At 43.2% G+C, this 23,959-nt stretch overlaps 1 protein-coding gene and 1 long non-coding RNA gene across 3 annotated transcripts; one reads left to right on the top strand and one right to left on the bottom strand.

The window, feature by feature from the left end:
* Positions 1-686: 686 nt before the first annotated feature.
* On the top strand, positions 687-13,491 carry LOC147236838 (uncharacterized). 2 transcript variants are annotated; one of them, XR_015108861.1, is made up of 5 exons: positions 687-805; positions 4,749-4,915; positions 5,300-6,116; positions 6,205-6,326; positions 8,091-13,491. It is a non-coding gene; the product is annotated as an uncharacterized LOC147236838 (long non-coding RNA). The 2 variants fall into 2 exon arrangements; XR_015108860.1 differs by having other exon boundaries at positions 4,749-5,062.
* A 4,593-nt stretch (positions 13,492-18,084) lies between these two features.
* Positions 18,085-22,581, bottom strand: foxg1b (forkhead box G1b). The gene has a single exon (XM_086174673.1). It carries the CDS (start codon positions 21,971-21,973, stop codon positions 20,687-20,689), a length of 1,287 nt encoding a protein of 428 aa, XP_086030799.1. The 5' UTR covers positions 21,974-22,581; the 3' UTR covers positions 18,085-20,686.
* Positions 22,582-23,959: the final 1,378 nt, after the last annotated feature.

Raw genomic sequence — 23,959 nt, 5'->3', positions numbered from 1 at the left:
AATTTAACCGTAAACTTCGTTTTCCCACACATTTTGTCCTAAAAGTATGCAGAAGGTCACGATGAGTGGAGGTCGGTGACCCTGATGCTTCAACCACGAGGCGTCGGTTCAGATCCAGCTCGGATCATTTTAGCTACGTCGACCGTTGGCAGTAAAACAACGCGTTGATATTTAGGACACAAAGGCTGTTGCGTTCAAATCCAGCATCCAGCCCAGGTGTTACAAGGGCCTCCTGTAAAGCAGCCCGCGGGGCAAACTTCTCCCATGTGCGCTGAGAAACCGAAACCCTGTGAGGTTTAAATCCCCGAACACGTGAAGACGGTACCTGAACGCACCTGGAACCCCACGGCCTCACTTTGCATGGACCTTTTTTTTGTTTTCTGGTTTAGGTCCAACTCAACATCACAATTCCCCCTCCTCTGGGGGTTTGATTTAAAGGATTTCCCCGAGAGGCTGCAGATTAGTAATCCCAGTACGATATTTGAAGGGCTGCGAGCGGCATCATATTTTTGCTTGAATGCATAATCGAGAACCCCTCCAGCCCCCCTCCACCCTCACGTCCCGCTGGGCCTCGGCTTCCACGTCCCCCCACCGGGAACACACACACAAACCCCCCCAAAAAAAAAAAAAAAAACCCAGACGAAGTGAGCGAACGCCGCCTTGATAACATCACAGATTAGCGTCAGCGTGGCTCCGTGATGCTAACAGCATGCTAACAGGTGGCTTCGTCTTGTTGTTGTCGTTGCAAAGTGCAGCTGGAGGCGTCTTCTTAGATTTAAACCGAGCCGAGGAGAAGTGATGGGACGTGAGTAAAAAAACGCCCCGCCGCTCACTGCTCTTCTTCCTCTTCTTTTCTTTTCTTTTTTTTTCCCTCCTGCCTAATTATCCTTCCATTCTCACCGTGTTTGCAGCTGCAATCAAGCCAAGGGAAAGGCCAATAAAATAAAACACAGAATAAAAACTCACGTCATCCGTCAGATTTAGTCATGATCAATTTTGAGCCACAATCTCCAAAATCTTGAATTTATTTTTTGTATTTGTATTAACATTTCTGGGTCCTTTGAGTGCAACAGGTCAAAACATCCCGAGTTTTTGTTTGTCATATACTTACATTTTAAGACTTTTTTTTTCCAAATTAAATTACAGAATAAAATCCACATCATCCCAGTTTGTCAGATTCAGTAACTGTTTTGGAGTGAAGAAAAAAACTATCTTTAATTTAGTATTAAGGGTCGTTAATTCCAACAAGTAAGAAGGACCTATAAAGCACAAATTAATTTATCTCTATCTCTTATCTTTCTTTTATTTTATTCATTGACTTCACATAACACATCCAGCAAGTGTTAAAGTTTTTTCGATTTTGATTCAAAAAAAAAAAAAGAAAAAAGAAATTCCTACTTAAACTTGTTCTATTAAGAGTATTTATTTATTTACTTAAAACGTATAAAATCCATATTTTCAAAATAAAAGGCCCATTGTTTTATGTTTATGGTGGGACACGTCTCATTGATTCCCTTGCTCTTTTGATTATTTCCATTTTATTTATCAATTAATCAATTATTACTTTTGACGTTTAAGAAAAGAGAGAGAGAATAAAAATCCCTCCAAAATAAAAGCCTTAGCTGCCACTGCTGCTTTTATTTATTTATAGTTTTAAGTCGTCCAGTTAAAGTATTTAACTTGACGGTTTAAATAAATAAATAGATTTAAAAAAAAAACAGTCCTTTCTCAAAAAGCGACTGACGGGATAAACAAAGTGTTCAAACGCAAAGTTTTCAAACATTTAAAATAAAAGTCCTGTATGATCTTCACCCACGGCGTTTTTTTTATTTTTTATTCCCGTACATAATTCCGTGTGCACAACATAATCCCATTTATTTACTGACGCCTCGGGAAATATCTATTATTTATTCCGCCACGTTGATCCGTCACTTTTTTTAAAAAAGCGACTCCTTTAAAATTCTTCATAATATTATTCCTCTGTTAATGAAAGGATCATAAAACACAATTTTAATCCGGCGCGTAACCACTTTAAGACCAATAAACCGATAAACCATCGATAATCCAGCGCCGAAGTTTCCCCCGCAGTTTATTTTTTATTATTATTCCCGCTGTTTTCCTCTTTCCGCTCGGAAAATCTATTTTTCTTTATCTCTTTTTTTCTCCGCTTTCTCTTCTTTTATAAATCCGCCCTGTTTAGAGGAAAAGTAAAAAATAGTCATATCAATAAATAAACATTAACTTTCTGCGGACTATTATAAGTTTTACGGCCGGTTTTGTTGTATTTTATTTCTACCGCGTTGTTTTTACAGTAATTACGGTTTTCCGTTCATAATTATTAAATTATGGAATTTACTGGCGTCTTTTCGGTTCAGCTCCTTTTTGTCAAACTAAACGTGAGGCAACGTTAATTTTCTCCGTTCTCTTTCCACTTTTCTTTTCTTTTCTTTTCTTTTCTTTTCTTTTCTTTTCTTTTTCTTTTCTTTTCTTTTCTTTATTTTCATTAAACCCGGAAATTGTCCAAATACTACTTTCCGTTCACCCGTTTCACTCCGTCAAAACAAAACAAAACAAAACAAAAACTGAAGAAATTGAAACGTTTCGTGAAAGTTTGGATCAAAAATAGTGAAATTAAATAAAATAACGTTCCTTACTCCGCCTTTTTTTATACTATCATATATGATATTTCCGTTAAAGCGATTTCCCTCCATTTTGGTGTTTTTAATTCCACTCTTTAAAAAATACACATTTATTTATACAGATATTTAAGTATTTTCTGTTTTAAAATCTAAGTTTCAAAACCACGAATAGCTAAAATCAGCGAGACGGGAAAAAAAACTACATGGACGTTGTACATAAACACTGATAGGGTTTTTCTCATGTTTTTTATGTCTTTTTTTTTTTTTAAAGGGTATTTTATAATTATTTTTAACCGGAATATACCCGACTGCGTCTCGTCCAATCGTAACTGGACCTTTTATTCATCGTAGTTTGTTTTCCGCCTTCACTTTAATCAAAGATTAAACTCTTATATATTTAAAATTGTAAAATCAATGTAATTATAGCAATTTCAATGTAATAATAGCTGAAGTACGGTCTTCATCCGTCGAAATACTGCATACTACCAACCATAATAATAGTAGTTTTAACAGTTTTTACAAAAAAAGGAGTTTATCTTTCGAAATACTACAAATGATACTAACAAATACTGTTATTGCGACTTATAATAATAATCATAGCTAAAACAATGGAATAAAAGTCGAAATACATAGTTTTCATCCATCAAAATAGTACGAATAACAGCCTTATTCATACTATTCCTTCCTCTAATGATAATAACAAGAATAATAATTGTAACACCATCATATAATGCCAAGTACATAGTTTTAATCCTCAAAATACTACAACTACTACTTCTACTACTACACCTAATCTATTATGGATTAGAATAATAGCTTCAGCAATTTGATAAAAGGTGAAATAAGTAGTTTACTTATGTCAAAATGCTACAACTACTATTACTACTGCTTCTACTACTGATAATTAGTTATATAATAAATATATATATATATACATATATGATTATATAATAGTTATATGATAATTATGACTCTATGATAAAACTTGAAATAGTTTCCATCTGTCAAAATACTACAAATATCAGCTGCTACTACCATTACTACTACCATTTGTAACACAAAAAGTAATATTATAACAATGAAATAAAAGGCGAATTTGTAGTTTTTAATCTGTTAAAATACTACAGCAGCCACAACCACGACTACAACTAGTAAACTGTAGTCATAATAATAATAATTGGAACAGTATGTTGAAGAAAGTAATCGGCATCTGTCGGAATCCTACAAATAGCAGCAACTATAACAACAACTAATCGTGATAATAATAGTAATATAAAAATGAAATGAAAGGTGAAATGTGTAGTTTTCATCTCTCGAGATGCTACAAATAGGCTGCTACTACTACTCTTACTACTAGTCATAATCATACTAATAATAAAAATAAGAATAATGAGTCATAACTGCATTTATTCCATTGTACTTCCAGTGAGTCAGTTTTTTTTTTTTCTCGCTGTAAACGTACTTTTGTCATCTCATTAAAGGAACATCACAATATTTTTTTTTGCCTTTTTTTGTAGTTTTTATTATTATTTCAATTTCACTTCCTATATTTGATTCTCTACCCCCCCCCATCCCGCTGCCGACCCCGCCCTCACACTGGAGCGTCGCTTTCCCACAGCGTTGTACGACTTAATCGAATGTGTAATTGAGTTTGCGCGGGTGTCAGGCCTGGTTAGAGGGGTTTGGGCGGTGTGTGTGTGTGTGTGTGTGTGTGTGTGTGTCGGGGATGGTGGGGTTTGGACTTGAGAATAATGGTGGGGGGATCGACCTGCAGCAGCAAGAGGAACGGCCGGGTCAGGCAGAGTTTATTGGGCTGGGATTGATTTTTCTAGGTTTTTTTTTTTTGAAAAATAAGTGGAAAACAGGGGCTGCGGGGTTGAAGGTAAACACACACACACACACACACACACACACTTACACACCAGTCCTTTCCTGAGAGTTCTGCTGTTGTGACAGACGTATCGGCTGCATTAAAATTCAACTGGATAAAAGATTTAAACGTGTACAGGAAGTCTTTTTGTTTGTTTTCCCCGCCCCCATCAGCCGCTGTACTAACATTTAGACCGACCCCGGTTTTTGTTTACTCCGCTGTGACCTTTCACCCCCAAGGCGGCGGCGGCGGCGGCGGCCCCTGCGTCCGACGCTCCTGTATTATTAAACGTGAGCCCTGGCTGAGCGGATCAGCTGATCGTGGGGCCCCGAGATGCCGCCCCCCCCCCCCTTCCATCCATCAACCCTGGAGGCGATTAGCGGTCACGCGATGGGACCCGTCTAACGTGAGTGCACGCCGGCGAGGACGAGTAGAAGAAGAGGCGGAGGAGGAAGGCGGTTCCCGGCCAACCCCATTGGCCGAGGAGTCGCTTCCCAGTTGCATCCCATTGGCGGCCACTGGTTCCCACAGGAGCCCAGTTGCTGGAGGGGAGGTGAGTCCAGCTTCCTGCTGGAGCTTCACCTTCCTCCCATGTTGTTCCTCCTCCTCCTCCTTTTCGTTACTCGCCCTCTCGGCCTCCATCTGGCCCCCTTTCTCACTTTGGTACCCCCCCGCCGCTGACTTCACCTCCTCCTGCCAGCAGGAAGCACTTGTGAGAAACCACCTGACCTACATTTCCTGTCAACATTAAGGGAAAATGAAGTTGTATGTTTTTTTTTTTTCCCCCCAGCACGCAGAAAATCCTCAGCTGGTGGTGGAAAACGGTGTTCGGTGTCGTCATGGTGATTGCCCGACCCCCCCCATCGGTAGGAACGTGCAAAATCTGACGTTGAAGCACAATAACATCAGATTGTTTCATATCTAAAACATCTATATTCTAGAAACCTCCATATTTGTTCTTTTTGTTCTCATCCGTTCCTTCGCCTGATCATGATATCAAACAAATGCCGCTGTTGAGCCACATTTTGTAAGAACAGTGCATTTTGTAATAAATGTCCAAAATGTAATCATTTTTTCATTTAATTTTGGAAATATAATAACACGGGGCATTATGTAATAACAATTCTAAAGCATAGTTTATTTTTTTGTTAATTATATTTTTTTTACTTTAAAGTATTTGTAAAAGCTAGGCCTATTATTAGTATCACTGTATTAGCCTAGTAGCAGTACTTAGCAATTACTATCAGTAAACTATTCAAAGGTTGCATTAACAGAAAATATTCTATAAATTCCATGTCCATGTCCATTTCCTAGAGAATAAAAAAGTTGCAAGTGCATTTTGTAATGATCTTCTCAAAATGTAATGACTTATTACATAATGCGGCAAGTTTATTACGAAATGCGTTGGGGCAGTTTATTAAAAAATGCGTCAGTTTATTACAAAATGCACCGTTATTAAAAAATTCGGCTCAACACCGCGTTGCCCGGGTGATGGAGAAGGGAACGGGGAAAACCGGAATCCAATCCAGACCGGCGGTTCCGAGCTTCGCCCGACTGCAATCAGGGCGAGGCGGCGGCGGCGGCGGCGGGCGCCAGAAGGCCCCGAGGTTTGTCGATTCTGTGACGCCGCCTCTTTCCGAGTCCAGAGAGTTCCTCAAGCGAGACGTCTGATGTCACTCCGGGATGTCGTTGCAGTGTTTGGACTCGTCCGGGCAGGAAGTGGAGAGAGGACCCTTGGGGTCGATGACAAGATGGCGTAGGCTGAAGGAACCCCGACCCTCCTCGCGTCATCCTGCCGCCTCAGCAGAGTGTGTGTTGTGAGTAGCAAACGCCATGTCGGAGTCACGTAACGGTGCAATGAATTTCTGATCTCGGACAAAAACGAGGTCGTTGGAACTATTAGATCTGATCAAATTTGGAATTGAACTCCCCCGGTTGCCATAATGACACTGTCGACCCGGATGCAGTATCATGACACGTAAATGCTTGTAAAACTTTAAGGAATTTCTCACATTTCTTGGAGCTGCGCATAGCACGTAGCATTTAGCATGTAGGTTCGTGTGCGCCGAGGAAAGCTGCTGTAAAATGGAGAATCTGGATAAAAATCGGAAAATGCTAAAGGTGGTGACTTTAAGCTTCTAACCGCGTGATCATGTGGAGCGGAAGGGGTTACCATAGTAGCGCTAATATTTGCAGATATGTTATTTGACACCTCACAGTTCGGTCGTCCACGCGGATCCACCCTGTCAGTTCTTCTGTTGTGTACTTTTATCGGGTTTTTCGAGCAGTAACTACAGTATTCGTACTTCTAAAAGCTTGTTCAATGACTTGTACTGTGATTTTCTCTGTCATCAGACTCTGTCACCAACCTTTTATTTGTCTTTTTGGAATAATTTCTTCCTATTTTCTTGTACGAACTGTCGTTCCTTCCTCTTCTCCTGCACCGTGACGTTTTTCATTCGTTGTTTTCTCCCGTCAGGTTGCATTTCGCTGTCCGTCTTCTGCTGGTAGTCATCCATTCACCTTTCGTCAGATTTTTGTCAGATCCCCCATTTGTCCCCCCAACACTCATTTTCCAATTTCCCTTTGAAATTTCATTAATAACAAATTAGCTCAGTTGGCCCCACCTGACTAGCATCTCAGGTCAACTACTGGATGTCAACAAATTAAGGGGGGGGGGCTGTATTTCCTCCGCCGTCCGATGAGCCGCCATCTTTGAGAACTCTTTAAATCAATCCGTTGCAAAATTTGCGCAATGAACAACCCTGGCCTGTCGGTTCAATCTCGATTTCCACCTGATCCTACTTGGGTCATTTTTTTTTCTTCCCGTTTTGGTTCCTTTGTGGGCACAAAAATGGCCGACTCAAATTCCCCGATCGGTGGAAAACGACGCAGGAACTTAAACATCAAATAATAAAAACCGTGAAATGTGGAACGCAACGCGTGTCGGAGGACAAAAGGCCTGACGGCAGGTGGATGAAAATAACTCCATCCGACACGGGAAGGGCGTGATAACGGTCGACCCCCCTTCCTCGCCGATGATGATGATGAACTTTCGCCTTCCATCCTTCCTCCGATCTGTTTCTCACCTGCCCGAGCCTTCATCTTCAACCCCCTCCTCATCCAACCCTTCCGTGACCACAGTCCACCCACCTCCTGCTGCTTCTGCTCCTCCACCCTCACAACCTCCCCCTCTTGCACCTTCCTCCCTTGCATTCCCTCCTCCTCAGCCATGATATTCCTCTATATTTCTTTTATTTTGGTGGAATTGGGCTGGTTTTTAGCTATTAAGCAATCTCCTCCCCGGGGATCAGTAAAGTAAGACACGAAAAACACCTCCTGCTGGGTTAGCTTAGCGCAGCAAGCGGTAGCCCCGAGAAAACGTCAGCTTCCTTTCGTCGGGAGTCATCACGTAAACATCTGGCCTACGCCGTGCACTCTTGTTGTGACTTGCCCCTTCACAACTCTATGAAATAATTATGTGAAATTATGGGACATTAATCGCTGCAGCCTGCTGGAGTTTTTAACCCCTGGTTTTAAAACGCTTGTTTTTCTTAATGGAGTTCTGTGTGTTCTACCAGGCGTCGACGCTGTTCGGTTCCATTTGTGCTCGCCACCAGGGACCAACCTGCTTCGGGGAACAGATGCGGGTTCTCCGTGTGACCCCTCAACCAACTCAGTGCTATGAAAAAGTGATGTGAAATTATGGGATACTAACTGCACAGGCTATTGAACGTTTACCTTGTGTTTTAAAATGCTTGTTTTCCTCAATGGAGTTCTGTGTTAGAGCCAGAGTCTGGGCAGCGGTGTGATTCAATTCAATTTTTGCTCGGGGCTGCGGGATCGGCCCACTTCTCAGGCAAGTCGACACGATGAAAAAGTGATGTGAAATTATGGGATATTAAACACCTTTGCCTATTGGAGGTTTTTTCACCTTGTATTTTAAAATGGTTACTTTCTGAATGGAGTTCCGTGTGTCCGAGCGGGCACTCGTGCAGTTTGATTTGATTTTACCTCGCCGCTGTGGACCGACCCGGAATGGGGAACAGACCCGGGTTCTCTGTCTGACCCTGTAGCCGAGTCGGCACTGTGAAATTGTGACGTGAAATTATGGGATGTTAAGCACCACAACTTGTTAGAGGGTTACCCCCTGATCCAAAACGTTGATTTTTCTGAATGGAGTTTTGTATGTCCAAGCAGCAGCCGGCTCACTGGAGCACTTCGGTTGGGTTTTTGGCATCGCTGCTTGTCCACGACCTGACTCGTTCAGCCGATACCTCAAACATGCTCTGGTGTGTTCACGCTGGATCGCAGGGTCGCCCCGGCCGTCGGGGCGAGGCAGGGTGGAGGTGCGAGGTGTATCGCACCCTTCGCTAACCGCCCGACCGACACACGAGCTCTGGAGCGGTCGGCTCAGCGGGGGCCCGTCAGCGCCGCCGTCGACCTGCCTCTCCTCCAGAGGGAGGAGCCGGCATACCTCTGCGGCTCGGGGAAGCAAAATCGGCAATCGGACGTCCGCTCGGCCGCACCGCTCTTCCTCACTGAAGGTTCCTGTCCAGGAATCCCCCTCTGACCTTTGACCCCTGAGCTGCAAAGCCAAAGACCCCGGGGGGTTAAGGCTGTTTTTGTGCTTGTGCAGCGGTCGCCGCTCGCTTTGAAGGGGCGGCGGGCGGCAAAGACCCCGGATTAACGTCGGCCAGACCGGAGCGGGAGAACAAAAGCGGGCTTTGGAGGAGATAACGACCCACGGAGGCACGATAGATTGTTTCCTTCCTCTCCGGGACGAAGCGGGTTGAAAAAAAAAAATGGCCGCCTTCTCCAGAGCGGGGGCCGGCGGGAGGCGGCGCGGGCAGGCGACTGCGCCTTTCGCCGCGCATCTGGAAAAAGCGGTTTCCACGAGGCCGCCGCCCCCTCCCATACGGCCTCCGCCTCCGAACAGATGGTGGAAGGGTAGAAGGGGAGGACGACGAGGGGAAGGACGGCGTGCATACCTAATAGAGCGTGATGCCACGAGGTGAGGATGAAGAGCTAGCCGGGGCGTCCCCCCCCCACCCTACTCCGCCCCGCCGCCGCCGCCGCCGCCATGGCGACCCCCCGCCTTGTTTTCTTGTTTGGTACGTAGGAAAACCGAGGCGGGGTCGGCGGGAGGAGCCGAGGCCCGTCCCGACCAAGCGGAGCGCCGCGGGCCGCGATGGAGGAGGGCAAGGGGCGGAGCCTGCGGGGGATACTGGCACCTTGGTTAGCCACTCAAACGCTTGCGTTCCACAAAAGGGGAAAAAAAAGCAAACCTGCGCCGGGAGATTGAGATAATTCTAATTAGAAGTGACTCTGCGTGCCAGTGATCCATGCAGACTATTAGTGTTGTCACGAAACGCTGCGGATGCTACTGGGCATGCTCAGTGCGGCGGGCGGGCCCCTGCATCGCTAGGCTTGTTTCGGCGTGGGGAAGTGAAGGTCACGTCGCCGGGGTGTGCGGCGGCGGCGGCGGCGAGCGCTCCCTCGGCGCGCTCGAGGTTGCCTAGATTCCGCACGCGATCTTCACCGGAGGGCGGGGTGGGAGCGAGCGACGGGGCGCCATAGTGGGCCGGGTCAACCATTTATTTTTTTTTTTTTCCTATTTCTATTTTCCATTTCTTGCTTTTGTTTGTTTGAAAATACGCCAGCACAGTTTTGCAACGCGTCGGCCCCCCCAGCGGCCCCCGAGGGCTCCTCGCCGCCCGCCAAAATAAACCTACGCTTTTTTTTTTGTTTTTTTTTCTAATATATATTTATATGTTTTCTAAAAGCATGAAAGCACAGCCTCCAACCGCCTGGCTATTCTGTTCTGGCTGTTTTAGATTTTTAACACTCCGCGCCGCGAAAGAAAACAACTTTTTTTAATATTTTCCAGATTAAGGTGCGGATTTTGGCGGTAGTCGGGCCGGGGGGCCAAGCCCAAAATGTCCATGACTCAGGTTATTCCCTAATCTGAGTGTAATTTTACCCTAATCTGGCGAATTAATGGGGCTTTACGCGGAAAGATTTAGCTGACCTGTAGTTTTATATTGAAGGATTATTAAATGAAACCAAGTGTTTCATGAAGTCGCGGAGGGGGCTGATATTTTATTCTGGACTTTTTCACATTTATTTTGATCCCGCGATGCATTTATTGATAATAAAACTAAAAAAAAAAGCAATAGATCAATATCTGGAGAGGAGTAAAAATAAAAAATGTTTTCTGTGGATGAAATAAAAGCAGCCCTCGGTCGTGGATTTTAATTCTCTCTTGTTCAGCAGAGGGATCGATCAAATAATTGATTAATAAAGACGGAAAAAAAAATTAAAAATCGAACGAAGGATCTCCAGGTTATAATCCAGTCTTTAAAACCCTTGGTTTATTTGGAGAAAAGAATTGAATTAGTTTATGTCCCTTTTTTCTTTTCTTTTCTGGTGCGTTTCCTCATGGACGTGTGCTCGCGTATGTGTGCTTGTGTGTGTGTGTGTGTGTGTGTGTGTGTCTGTGTGTGTGACAGGGGGGTTGGGGGTCTGACTCTCCCCCGCCTCAGTCCGGACAGTTGCTCTCGCAGATTTACGGCTCTGGGCTGAATTTGCTCCCCGCCGGCGACGGTTCCAGGGCAAAACGGCAACTTTTATTGCCTTTTAAAAAGGTTTTAATTTATCAATTTATTAAAATAAATGTTTAATTACAATTAATTTTTTATTGTAATTCAAATAAAAAATAGATTTTCCGACAATTTCTATCAGATGTTCCATATATATTGTTCCCATCGAATGGTTTATTTTGTACAAGAATTATAAACTTTTCATTTGATTTTTTTTTTCCTTTTAGACTTTTAAAAACTGCAATTTTCTCAAACCTTTATTTACATCTAAATGGACACGTGATTTATCTGAGAGTAAGAAGAAAACAATTAAAATGAATTGGTATTCAAGAATCAGACATAAGTATTGAAATAATTGACATAAAATATTTTACAAGTTTATACCACATGTTTAACACTCTTATAACTAATTATACATAACATTTCAAGAGTTTTTTTGTCTCATTCTCATCAGTTGAACATAATAATTCATTTAAATCAAGACAAGTTTACATGTGTTATACATATATGACACTATTACATGATATATAAAAGCGTTTTTTTTCAAGTCTCATTCTTGTCAGTTGAAAATATGATCATTCAGTTTTAATGCTTGTATTTCTGTAAATCTCCCTCCTATAGTTTGCATATACATTGCATCCCAAAAGTTTTGCAGGTTTATAACACTGTAATGTTATATTAAAACTCTTAACTTTGTTTTTTTTTAATCAGTTTCTTTGAGACTCGAAAAAATAGAGAAATTTAGAATAATTATAATAATTATTATTGATGGAATAATTTTAATGCTCTTATTTTGGTATTGCCAGTAGTTTCCTACATAAGCCTGGAGGACCATATGGCTTTATCGATTTGGTGATTGATTATTGACAGAAAATGTAGTCTTGAATTCCATATTAAGTGCAAAATGTTTTGATAAATTTGTATGATAATCCAGATTGTGCGGAATACTGCAATATTCTCATCTCAGGATCACAGGAAAAGGGGTTTGAAAGTCACCGGTCATGTGACCCCAGCTCTGGCCTCTGGTTGGCTGAGGCATGGCGGCTTGGAGATTCCCAAAATCCAATCTTAAAAGTTTGAACTCTCAGCAAAGGAGGTTTTCGTATTTTGTGTGAATACGCACACGCACACATTATTAATAAAAATACACAGTATATATGAATTAAATCAATAAATCAAAATGGCCAAGGGGAGGAAGGCGGGTTGTAGGACCAGACAGGAAGTAGGTCAGGGCAGGTGATTCCCCCTTGGTTATTATGTTTCGCTTCTTTCAAATGGTTTACGACAAATGCCGTCACCGTGGAGACAGGGATTTTTTTTTGTCCCCCATCCCCAAATCACGGTTTAACAAAGAAATATGTTGCATCAAACAGATTTTTGTTTTGAAACCCCCCCCCACTCTGAACTGAGGGGTGTAAGTCGGTGCTAATGGCCTCTGAGTCACTTTGTTCCCAGGGTCAAAGGTCGCCCTTTCAGCCAGCACCTTTACGCAGAACAAACACCTCGGGGGGGGGGGGGTACATCCCAATTTAAAATCTGAATGGTCCAATTCCAAGTTTTAATCTCAACTGAAGTGAGACCCAGTAATTAATCATCCCGCTAGCAGGTCTCCGCCGGTCGCCCGCCTGGTTTTTACTCCTGAATACACACTGCTAGAGAGCGTAGCTAAACAGCTAAATGGCTAACCGGGCTAACGGTGTTCACGGGCGCTGCAGTCCGGTCACTGATTGGTAAATACGATGTCTCCTCAGTTGCTAGTCCCTGTTAGCGTCTCAAGCCCAGCATAACATGTTTATTGTGTGTTTTACCCACTGTAATTATCTATAAGAGCAAGTTTTTTCAGATTTACTGTAATACCGTGTGTGTGTTTCACAGTCAAGAGCATACAGTATTGGATGTTTGTCAGTGGTATTGATCACTTGTGATTTATTGATTTCCCACCTGCTAGCGGCTACAAGAGCTGCATCCTGTGAATAGTCACCTTCTAATCGCTCATTCATTCATCCTGACCGTTCTCCTTCGAGACGCCTCGATCTGTGATCTGTGTGTGCGGTGGTCCGCCTCACCTCGTGGTGTTCTGCCTCACCCAGCAAACAAATTTGGGTCAGAAATTCCCGCCGTGGTGTTGGACAGAACAGGGTGGAGTAGCAGTGAGGTCCCGCAGCGGAAGACAGGAGCATCTTCAGTTCACATGAATTCCAGGGAAGGTTTAGAGACGTCCGTCAGGCGTCTATACATCACTCCATCCATCCGTTTGTCTTCCCATCTTTCCATTGATGCATCCCTCCCTCCCTCCATCCATCCATCCATCCATCCATCCATTCATCTATCATCCATCAATTTTTCTTGCCATCTTTCCATTGATGCATCCCTGCCTCCCTCCCTTCCTGCATCCATCCATCCATCCATTTGTCTTTCCATTGGTCCACTTGTCCATCCATCCATCCATCCATCCATCCATCCATCCATCCATCCATCCATCCATCCATCCATCCATCCGCCCACCTTTCTATCTATCTATCTATCTATCTATCTATCTATCTATCTATCTATCTATCTATCTATCTATCTATCTATCTATCTATCTATCTATCTATCTATCTATCTATCTATCTATCTATCTATCATTTTGGGCAAGCAGTTTTAGAATCCAGATCTGAGATGACAGAGGATGGTGAGTTTAACACGTTGGTCATGGGATTCCCGTCCGCTCGTTAGCCGCGGGTTTAATCTGATGGCTCTGGTAGGCGTGGGGACGGCTAACAAAGCGCCGCCAATGCTAACGTGGGGAGGCGGCTTTGATCGGGCGGCAGCTGCCGTCGAGACGTCGTTTCAAGGATTTAAGTTTGTTTTAACCGGTTCAACTCTGGCTGAACTTTGGAGTCCCCGCTGGGGGGCTTCCTGTGACGTTGCTAAGAAGGTCAGGGTGCTGGCGACCTCTGACCCCACCCCGACCCTCCAACCCCCGGGACTTCCTAGCCGCGGCTAGGAGAGAAAGCAGGGAATTTTGACATTAAAACACCTCATTTTATTTGTTTGTCCACCTGGGAATCTCTTGGACACCAGAGCTTCCTGGATTAAGTCTTGGAAAACAATGCGACGCAGCAACGGCACAGAACTCTTGGAGTGATTAAACCCCAGACTGGAGGAAGTTTGACTTCAAAATTCAAAAAGTCTATAAATGAACATGACTCCTTTATTACAGTCCAATAGATCCTTTATTACAACGTAATAGATCCTTTATTACACTGTAATAGCTCATTTATTACTGTGTAACCAACATTATTTAAGCAATGCGTATGAGAGAGTAGTGAACTTTCTGGACATTTCTCAAGATATCCATGACTGCTTACCTTCCTTTTATTCCCATTTATTTGAATGATTTATTTTCTTGAACCTGATTGGCCACAAGATAAAGAACCTTCATCATTATACAATTCCATACTCAAGTTTGTCAAACAGCAGCTTTGATTGGAGGAAAATGGCGATGAGGAAGAGCTGCACATCGCAATTCTGAATGCCTTTTTGGGCATGGTTAGCTTAGCTTAGCTTAGCTTAGCATGGCAACTGTAGAATGTACAATGATTTTATTGCATCATATTTAGTTTCACACTTATATTAGTGAGCAGTGACAGTGTGTGTGTTGTGTGCATTCACGTGCATGATTTAGTTCTAAAAATGAGTGGTTTATATTGGAATTGAGATTAAAATGTTTTGTGTAGAATAAAATAACCCTCCCTAAACTCTCCGACACACTGGAAATGTTTCAGAAAAAAAAGCATGAGCAGGTTTGTAGTAGTTAATTATTGGTAGTTAGTTAGTCAGATGTCAGCATCCGGATCAATTTCCTGATCGATCAATAACCGGTTGGGTTTCATTGTAGAATCGATAGCGGAATGACTGATTATCTCAGGGGCCGGAGTCACAAGATCCACTTTTAAAGCTCCTTCTGAAAACTGTTCATCAAGATATTTACCGATCAATGAGCCGATCGGTCAATATTGGTGATCAATCGTCGATCACTTTAGCCCATGATTTCCGTTGAAGGTCGAAGAAGAGTGAGAATCGTCCTCTTTGTCACTCTTGTTTTTCTATTCCACCCGCGAAACTCACGGCGTGGATGACAACGCGCAGGTGTTTCCATGGCGACGGCCGGGCGGGCGGGCGGGGCGGGGGTTCCCTTTGTTTGATTGACGGATGAATGAATAAGTTGATAACTAGATAAATACATCAATAAATAGATAAATACGGGTGTGGAGCATTTCTCTTTTTTTATGTTTTTTTTTATTCTTTTGGTTCATTAAAAAAATTAAAAATATAAATCTGGAGCACCAATTCCCGCCGCCTCGGAGCTTTTAATGTATTTATTTATTTTACATCTCACCTTATTACACCTCGTTTATTACGGTGTCGTCACAGCTCGGCGGCGGGTTGGACCGCAGAAAGCCTTGAATAACTTTTTTTTGACCAAAAAAAAGATGTTATAGAAACGGAAGACCCCAAAGAATTAATTTGAGGGAACGATATAAAAGACGGCGTTGGTAGAGTTCGGCCGCGGTGACGTCATGGCGGAGCAAACATGATTTTCTATTATTTTAACTTTTATATGTTATTAATAATATAAAATGATGTTTTCAAAAAAACATAGTGACGGTTTTATCTATTATTTTAATATCATACGTTTATTCTTATTTTTTTAAAACGAATAAAAGCTTTTTTTCACTGTTGTCTGCTCAATTGTTTTTATTATTCAGATTATCATTATTATAATGATTATCTTCACTGTTGTTTCACCCTCTTATGATTTTTGCCTGCCAGTTCATAGCTTAGATGATTTATTTTATCTCCTTGTGTACGATTTTAGACGTGCGCGCACACACACACACAAACACACACACACACACTTTTGTATGTGTGTGTGAGTTTGCAATCTGTTGTGTTGAGTTTGATAATTAAATAAATTTTAAAAAAGGAAACAGCCTTGTTTTCATTTTGTTTCACTAAATTCCCCCATTTCGATTTTTGGCCCTATTTATTGCACACACACACACACACACACTCACACACACATACACACTCACGCACACACACACTCACAGGTACACTTTTGCTTACTGTAGTGAAGACGGGGGGGGGGGGGGGGGATAAATAGAATTGTATGGATAGGTGTGTGTGTGTGTGTGTGTGTGTGTGTGACATTGAAGTTTGTTGTGTTGAGGTTTTGATTATTAAATAAATAAAAACATCCTTGTTTATGTGTTGATTCAGACTGATTCCCCCCTTTTTGATTTTTGGCCGTATTTATTGCACACACAAACACAGAAACACACACACACACACACACACACACACACACACACACACACACACAAACAGACACACAGATGCACACATACACCTACACTTTTGCTGAATGTAGTTAAGAAGGGGAGGATAAATAGAATAGATAGGTGTGTGTGTGTGTGTGTGTGTGTGTGTGTGTGTGTGTGTGTGTGTCAAATTGAAGTTTTGTTGTGTTAAGTTTTAGATAATTAAATAAATAAACAACATCCTTGCATACATTTTGAGTCAGTCTAATTTTATGCTGTATTTATTGCACACACACACGCATACCCTCACATACACACACACACACACACACACACACAGAGTTTGTGGTGAATGTAGTGACCAAGAGGAGGGTTAATGGCATAAATTGAAAACCTTAAGAGAATTTCAAAATAAAATCAAAATAAAATGAAAATAATTTACAGATCATTTTTCGTCTTTGCCTTTTAGCAGCGAAAAAGACAAACTCTCATCATTTCCTCCTCGCAAAACATTTCCAGTTTCAAATAGATGAATCCTTCATTTTACATCCCCACGTCTTCAACATCAACCAGGATTGACTGTCCTTCGGATGTTAAGAAATCCAGGAACAGGCAGCAAAGGAGGGTTAAAAAATATAAAAGTCATTTTATTTAATAAAATTAGAATTAAGAAATGAAATAACACACCTCTGTGTGCGGATGCACTTTTTTCTCAGTGACACGCAAACAAATCATGTAATTACACTCCTATAACTGGTATAATACAACGTTATTTCACTACTAAAACTTTTTAAAACTATTTTCCTTTTCTATTAATTCCCTCCCTCCGAAATCTCTACGACAAACTCAAAAATTTGAAATTAAAATCCCACTACCTCTGAGAGATGGAGTCATTTTCGAGGCCTTTTTCGAGGTTTAGTCATGTACCACAGGAAGAAGGAGTATTCTTCACACTTCTAGACAATAAAATAGGATAAAAATAGATAATCAAAATAATTTTTTTTTAAAATATCAGTGGAATAAAAGGTTAAACTGCAAAAGGAGAGATGCCCGGCTTCCCTAGATCCACCGGTAAACAAATACATCCAGAAAAACTCATTAACTTTGCAAAAGAAAGAGAAAGTTGCCTTTAAAAATGTTTTTCTTTAACTGCATATGTATATACATGTATATATATATATATATATATACATGTATATGTATATGCAGATCAACTAAATAATTCCCTATTGAATTTATGACTGGTTTGACTCCAGGAAATAGGATTCAGGGTTCAGAGTAAAATTCGATGAGGTAAAATTACTAAAACTTCCTGTAAAGTGAGGGATTTTAAGATTTTAAAAAAGAAGATGGCGTGAAGGCAGCTGCACGGCTCCATCTGCGTTATTTTGAGCAAATTTCAAAATAAAAGATTTTCCGTAGACGTCAGTTTGACTTGAAAAAATGCAATCATAATACTCTGATAATAAAAAAAAAAACTCTTCAGATTGCAATGAAATTTACATTTAACTTAACTTTACTGATTTTTTTTTTTTTTTGTTTGTTTGTTTTTTTTTTTGTTTTAAATAAGTTCCTGAAATCTAGGCCTAAGGTCCCCGGGAAAAACAAAACACACACACACACACATGTGGATCAGCAAACATCAGTCCGACAGGAAGCTCTTCGGGTTATTTCATCCTTTTTAATCAAGTTTTAGTTTCTCTGGAAAAAAAAAATTAAAAAGAAAAAGACAAGAAAGGAGACAGGAAGGGAAAAGGACGGCAAAGACTTCACACACTGAACCACGGAAAGTGCAAACAAAATTAAAAATCATACAAACCCCCATCTGCCCACCCTCCTGCACATCCTGCAGAAATATAGAAAAACAACAGAAAGTGACGTACAGGTTTGGAAAACGAAAAAGACCCCGGATCAGCGCCCTGCAGCCCGCCGCCGCTCCAGACGGGCTGCTGCTTGTGCTTTTATTTTTATAAAACAAAAAAGAAAAGCCAGCCTTGTGCAGGGGTTTGAAGCTTCCTGAATTTATTTATTTCTTTTATTTTGATTTTTTTAATTTTTTTTTATTTTCCCCCCAGAGGTGACGTAAGGCCCACCGGGAAGGGGGGAGTCGTGGTTTACAAGTTCTGTCGGTCGTCTTGAAGTGAAATGAAAAGTGGCAGGAAGTGAACCAGCAGCCGGGTGACATTTGCTGTAAAAGAAAATGTATAAAAAGCTCAAAAAAAATAAAATAAGAAAATTAAAAAAAAGCCATGGAATGACATGGAGCTTTTATCGGGAGAATAACAGAAGATTGTGCATCATTCTCTCTACTTCTAGTTTTAATTTTTTTTTCTTTTAATCGCATTTTAATCGATTGATCGGGGTCGCTATCCACGCAGCCGACACGTCGACAGTTGACTTTTTCTTTACCCGTATCGGTGTTTATCTAACAAGTGTACCAATATTAACCCAAGTTAATCTGGAAGAGGGGGGGGGGGACGATTAATCTAGTTTTTCCAGCGCTCTTTTATTTTGAAATTCACTCCGATCGATCCGGAGGGGTTTCGTGGCGGGCGTTGATGACGTCACGAGGTGATGGAAAATCACCGATTTTCTGCCCAGTAACAAGAACGGAAAGGTTCTAAAATATTAATAAAATATGACTAATTATGATAATAATAGAGAAAAGATAAACGGTGCGTTTGAAGTTTTTTTAATGGTCATTTAACTTCCTCAATTGGAGTTTATTCATTTTTCAAAATGAATCTCATAATAATTACGTGTGTGCGCGTTTCAGGCCGGTTGGAATCCAATCGGTTGTTTTTCCTCCTTCCTCTGCTATTAAAAAAATCAAAATAATAGAAAAGTAAGATTAAATATATATATAAAAAAAAGCGGAAATGAGAACGCGTAAGAACCTGTTCCGGTTATGGAGGAAACGGTGGAAACGGAAAAAAAGGAGCTGTTTAGCGGCTCGGATAGCGAGATGAATAATGTGTGTGTGTTTTTTTTAACTATCATTGTCATGAATATTTTAATATGATTTAATTATTAGTAATATTATCTTTTAGGGGGTGCATTTTTTCTTATTTGTAATTTTTTTTTTAAATTCTGCTTTTTCCCCCAAGGGTACTTGACGCACATGCGCAAGGCGGCTTCTTACTCGTCAGGCCTTTAAAACACATACCACACACACACACACACACACACACACACACACACACACACACACACACACACACACACACACACACACACACACGGGGTCGTCTATAAACAGGAAAGAGATAAAAAGAATAAAACTTTGCATAAGTTTTACACATGAAGAGTTCCGTTAAAAATACTAACTTAAAAAAATCTAATACTTTTGTGCCAAATAAGCAGTGAGTGGATCATTATTATTTTTTATTATTTTTATGATTATCTTATTGTTTTACTACAGTGGAAGAAAATACGTTTTTTTTTTATTTATTTCCCATTCATTTGGAAGGAAACTCTTCACAGTGAACAGTTATTTATTTTACTTTTATTAATGTTAATAGATCTTTTTACAACTAGGCCTGTCCGAGGTCAAACCTGAGTAAAGATATGATTGTATTATTATTATTATTATTATTGTTTTATTGTGAGAACCCCTGATTGTGTCGGCTGATTGTTAAGGCTTTTACACTTTTTCCTGTGAGAGAAGAAGAAGAAACCGGAAGAACTACAAAAAAACGATTGTCTTGTTTTTTGATTGTCTGAGAATATTATAAATAATTATAAGCTGTGTTCGCCCCCCCAACCGCCCACCCCTAATGATGAGTTTAACGCTAACAAATAGATTTTTTTAAATAGATTGTACAATAAATACAAAAAAAGACATAAATAAAAGACTCAAAAAAAATTAAAAATAAAAAAATGAAGACTTGAGGACAAAAAAAAACAAACTTATCTTTGTACGATATATAAATAACCGGAAATAAACTCAAGTGTTACCTTTGGCAAGTCTAGTTTACAGCTGTCGAACCCGCGGTAACAAAACTGTCCCTTTTTTCTTTTTTTTTCAATAAAAATCCCCCCCACCCCCCGAAAAACAAGAAGAGAAATAATAAATCAAAAATATAAACCCGTCGAGGGAGGGGGGATGGGGAGTATGGCCAGAATGTCCCACTTCATATATTTTATATATTTTTTTCTAATATATATATATAGAGTTCTTTTATGCGTGTTTGATATTTACCACTTGTTTTTTTTTTTTTGCCCTTAAACGTGACGTCCTGGTCCGTTTTGGAAAAGGGGGGGGGGTCAGTTTAGGAAGGCGTTGGGGGTCACCCTCTTTTGGTGGGACAGCACCCCGGGGAAGCCCGGGGAGAAGGCCGGTATGGAGCCGTTTCTGAGGGAGTCCGACAGCAGGGCCTGCGGGGAGCCGCCGAACCCCGGCGGGCCTTGCTGGAGGTGCGGCGGCGGGGGAGGCGGGGGCGGAGGCGGCGGGCCGCCCCCGGGGGCGCCCCCTCCCGCGGCCGCCGCTGCAGCCGCGGCCGCAGCGGCGGCGGCGGCGGCCGCGGCGGCGTGCTGGGTCCCTGAGACAAAATAACCGCCGGTTTGTCCGGACAGCAGCCCGACGGGGGACGTGCTCATGCCGTAGCTGTTCGTCAAGCCTCCCCCTCCTCCGCCTCCGCCACCGGCGCCGCCTCCCCCGCCGCCCCCGCCGAGGATGGAGCGCCCCAGGTCCCCGTTGCCCAGCTGCTCCACGCCGGGCAGCAGCGAGCCGTATCCCGCCGCCTGGTTGTAAGCGCCGTTGTAGTGCGGGTGGTGGTGGTGGTGGTGGTGCAGCGACAGGAAGGGCGACAGCTGCCAGTACAGCGGGTTTCCGGCGCGCTCCGCCGCCGCCGCGGCCGCCGCCGCCGCGCCCAAGCCGAGCGGCGCAAAGCGCAACCCGCGCTTCATGGCCAGCTTCCCGCGGGAGGTGGCGGAGCGCCGGCGCAGCTTCCCGGTGGTGCCGCCGATGAACACGTCGTCGCTGCTCGGGTCGAGCATCCAGTAGTTGCCCTTGCCCGGGTCGTCGTAGTGCCGCGGCACCTTGACGAAGCACTTATTGAGGCTGAGGTTGTGGCGGATGGAGTTCTGCCAGCCCTGCTTGTGCTCCCGGTAGTACGGGAAGTTCTTCATGATGAACTCGTAGATGCCGTTGAGCGTCAGCCGCTTCTCGGGGCTCTGCCGGATCGCCATCATGATCAGCGCGTTGTAGCTGAACGGCGGCTTGTCGTACTTCCCGTTTTTCCCGCCGCCGTGCGTCTCCGGCGCAGCCTTGGCGCCTCCTCCTCCGCCTTCTTCCTCCCCGCAGCCGCCCTCCTCCTCCTCCTTGTCCGGCGCCGCGGCGCCCACCTCCGGCGGCTCCGGAGACTTGTCCGAGTCGGAGCCGGCGGCGGCGGCGGTGGCGGCGGTGGAGGTGGCGGAGGCGGCGGAGGCGGGGAGGGGGTCCGCCCGGTCCGCCCGGTCCGCCCGGTCGCACTTGGACGGCAGCAGGAGGCTCTTGATGCTGAAGGAGGAGGACCGGTGCACCGCGGTCGGCGGTTCTTTCGCGTCCTCCATCTCGCTCCCTTTATCTCCCCCCACCCTCCAAGGCGAGGATGAAGATGATAATAATAATGCTGAGAAGAAGAAGAAGGAGAAGAAGAAGAAAAAAAAAAAAAGATAAAAGTTTAAAAAAAAAAAAAAAAAACGCCCCCCCCCAAAAAAAAAGTAGTCCGGGTCCGGGTCCGGGTCCGGCGCTCGTCCGTCCGCCTCCGGTATCCCGACTGGAAGCGAGGGAGAGACAGAGAGGAGAGGAAGGAGGGTCGGGAGGAGAGACGCGTGGATGGAGGAGTGGAGAGAGAGAGAGAGAGAGAGAGAGAGAGAGAAAGAGGGGGAGGAGAGGAGGAGGAGGAGGAGGAGGAGGAGGTGGTGGAGAAATTAGTAATTAAGGAGGTTCCGACATCTCGCGGAGGAGGAGCTTCTCCAACTTGGCGATTTTCTTCTTTATCCGTGAATCCTCCCTTTTTTTTCTTCTCCTCCTTCTCCCTCTCTAATCCTCCGATCTTCACCTCCTCCTCCTCCTCTTCATCCTCCTCCTTCTTCTTCTTCTTCTTCTTCTCCTCCACCAAATTCGCTCTAATAATTGCTCCGTGCGTCACACCCTCTTCCTCCCCCCCTCCGTGTGTGTGTGTGTGTGTGTGTGTCTGTAAAAGAAAAAAAAAAAAAATCGCGTCTCGAGCTCGTGCGTAAAAGGCGCTCTCGTCTCGTCTCGTCTCGTCCGGGACTCGCGCGCGAGAAACGGCGAGAGCGCGTCGGAGGTGCGCGTGCGCGTGCGCGGCAGGGCTTTTGTTTTCTCCGCGACAATAATAGTTGGGAGTCGTGTCGGCAAACACGGCGCGTGCGCGTGCGCGTGCACGTCTGAGTTGGGGGGGGGCGGCTTGAAACGTTGAGCGCGCGTCGCTATTGTTTACTAATAAAAATCATTGTGCCCGACAGGACACACACACACACACACACACACACACGTTGCAGCCAGCGGCTCCGGTGCTGTAACCAGAGCGCCTCCTTTCGGCGGAAATCGGAACTGCAGCCCGGTGTCAGAGCTGAGAGCTTTGCTGCTATCGGTAATCGATACTGATCAGAGTATAGGATCGACGGATCGATCGATTGGTTGATCGATCGTGAAGCAACGCATGCACATTTTCGAGGCCTGTCTTTTGATTCTGGTCTATTTGATCTGTTTCTTTGTTAAATCGTCTCTTTATCCTTTTCTAAGCCCAGATTTTAATTAAGTAACTTTCCGATATGCAATTAAAAATATATCATATTGATTATTTTAGACATTTAAATAATATTTCGCCGCCATGAGTGAGATTTGTTTAAAACTTAACGTAAGAGTCCTATCATTGAGTAATAATCTATCTGTATTGAATGAAACCACATTGACTTCCAGGGTTTGTGATCAATAAACACTGACGTCATTTTGTTCATCAACAAACGCCAATAAAATCAACAATCATATTATTGGTTTTCGATTGTCTTCTTTTCTTAATTCCTCTGCAAAGTGAGTCGAATGATAAGAGTCCAGGTCTACAACTTTTTCCTTGTAAATTTGACTCTCAGGAAGTGTGTTTGTGTATTTTTGTTTACATTTCTGTAAATGACATATGAATGAGAGGGAACGCTTGTGGGTTCCTCTATGTAGCCCTGTGATTGGCTGGCGGTCGGTCCCAGGTGACCCCCCATTCATTCATTCATTAAATGAATGAATTAATGAAAATACTTATGCAGTAAATGTGTCTCCATGGCAACAGAGGCTCCCTCTGCACTCTGGGCCTTCCCTTGGAATTCTTTAAAAGAAATTATTTAGCCAACCAGGCGTTGGGGCGCCCACACCCACGCCCACTCTTGGCAGGGATGTTTTAATCGCCTGCAGGACCTCGATCATGTGATTCGAAAAACGCTATCACTCAGGTTCAACCCCCCCGAAATGTTAAACCCATCAGGCCGATTGATCACCATCAGAGGATTAACGGATCTGCCTCTACCAGGGCTGGGATGGGG

Source organism: Fistularia commersonii, chromosome 2, assembly GCF_037954325.1.
Source record: "Fistularia commersonii isolate RoL2024-O1a breed Wild chromosome 2, RoL_Fcom_v1.0, whole genome shotgun sequence".
Taxonomy (NCBI): Eukaryota; Metazoa; Chordata; class Actinopteri; order Syngnathiformes; family Fistulariidae; genus Fistularia; species Fistularia commersonii.
The sequence above is the reverse complement of the archived record's forward strand: the minus strand, read 5'-3'. Positions and strand labels throughout refer to the sequence as shown.

Excerpts from the sequence above, each read along its gene's own strand:
- foxg1b (XM_086174673.1), bottom strand. The coding sequence starts at position 21,973 with ATGGAGGACGCGAAAGAACCGCCGACCGCGGTGCACCGGTCCTCCTCC.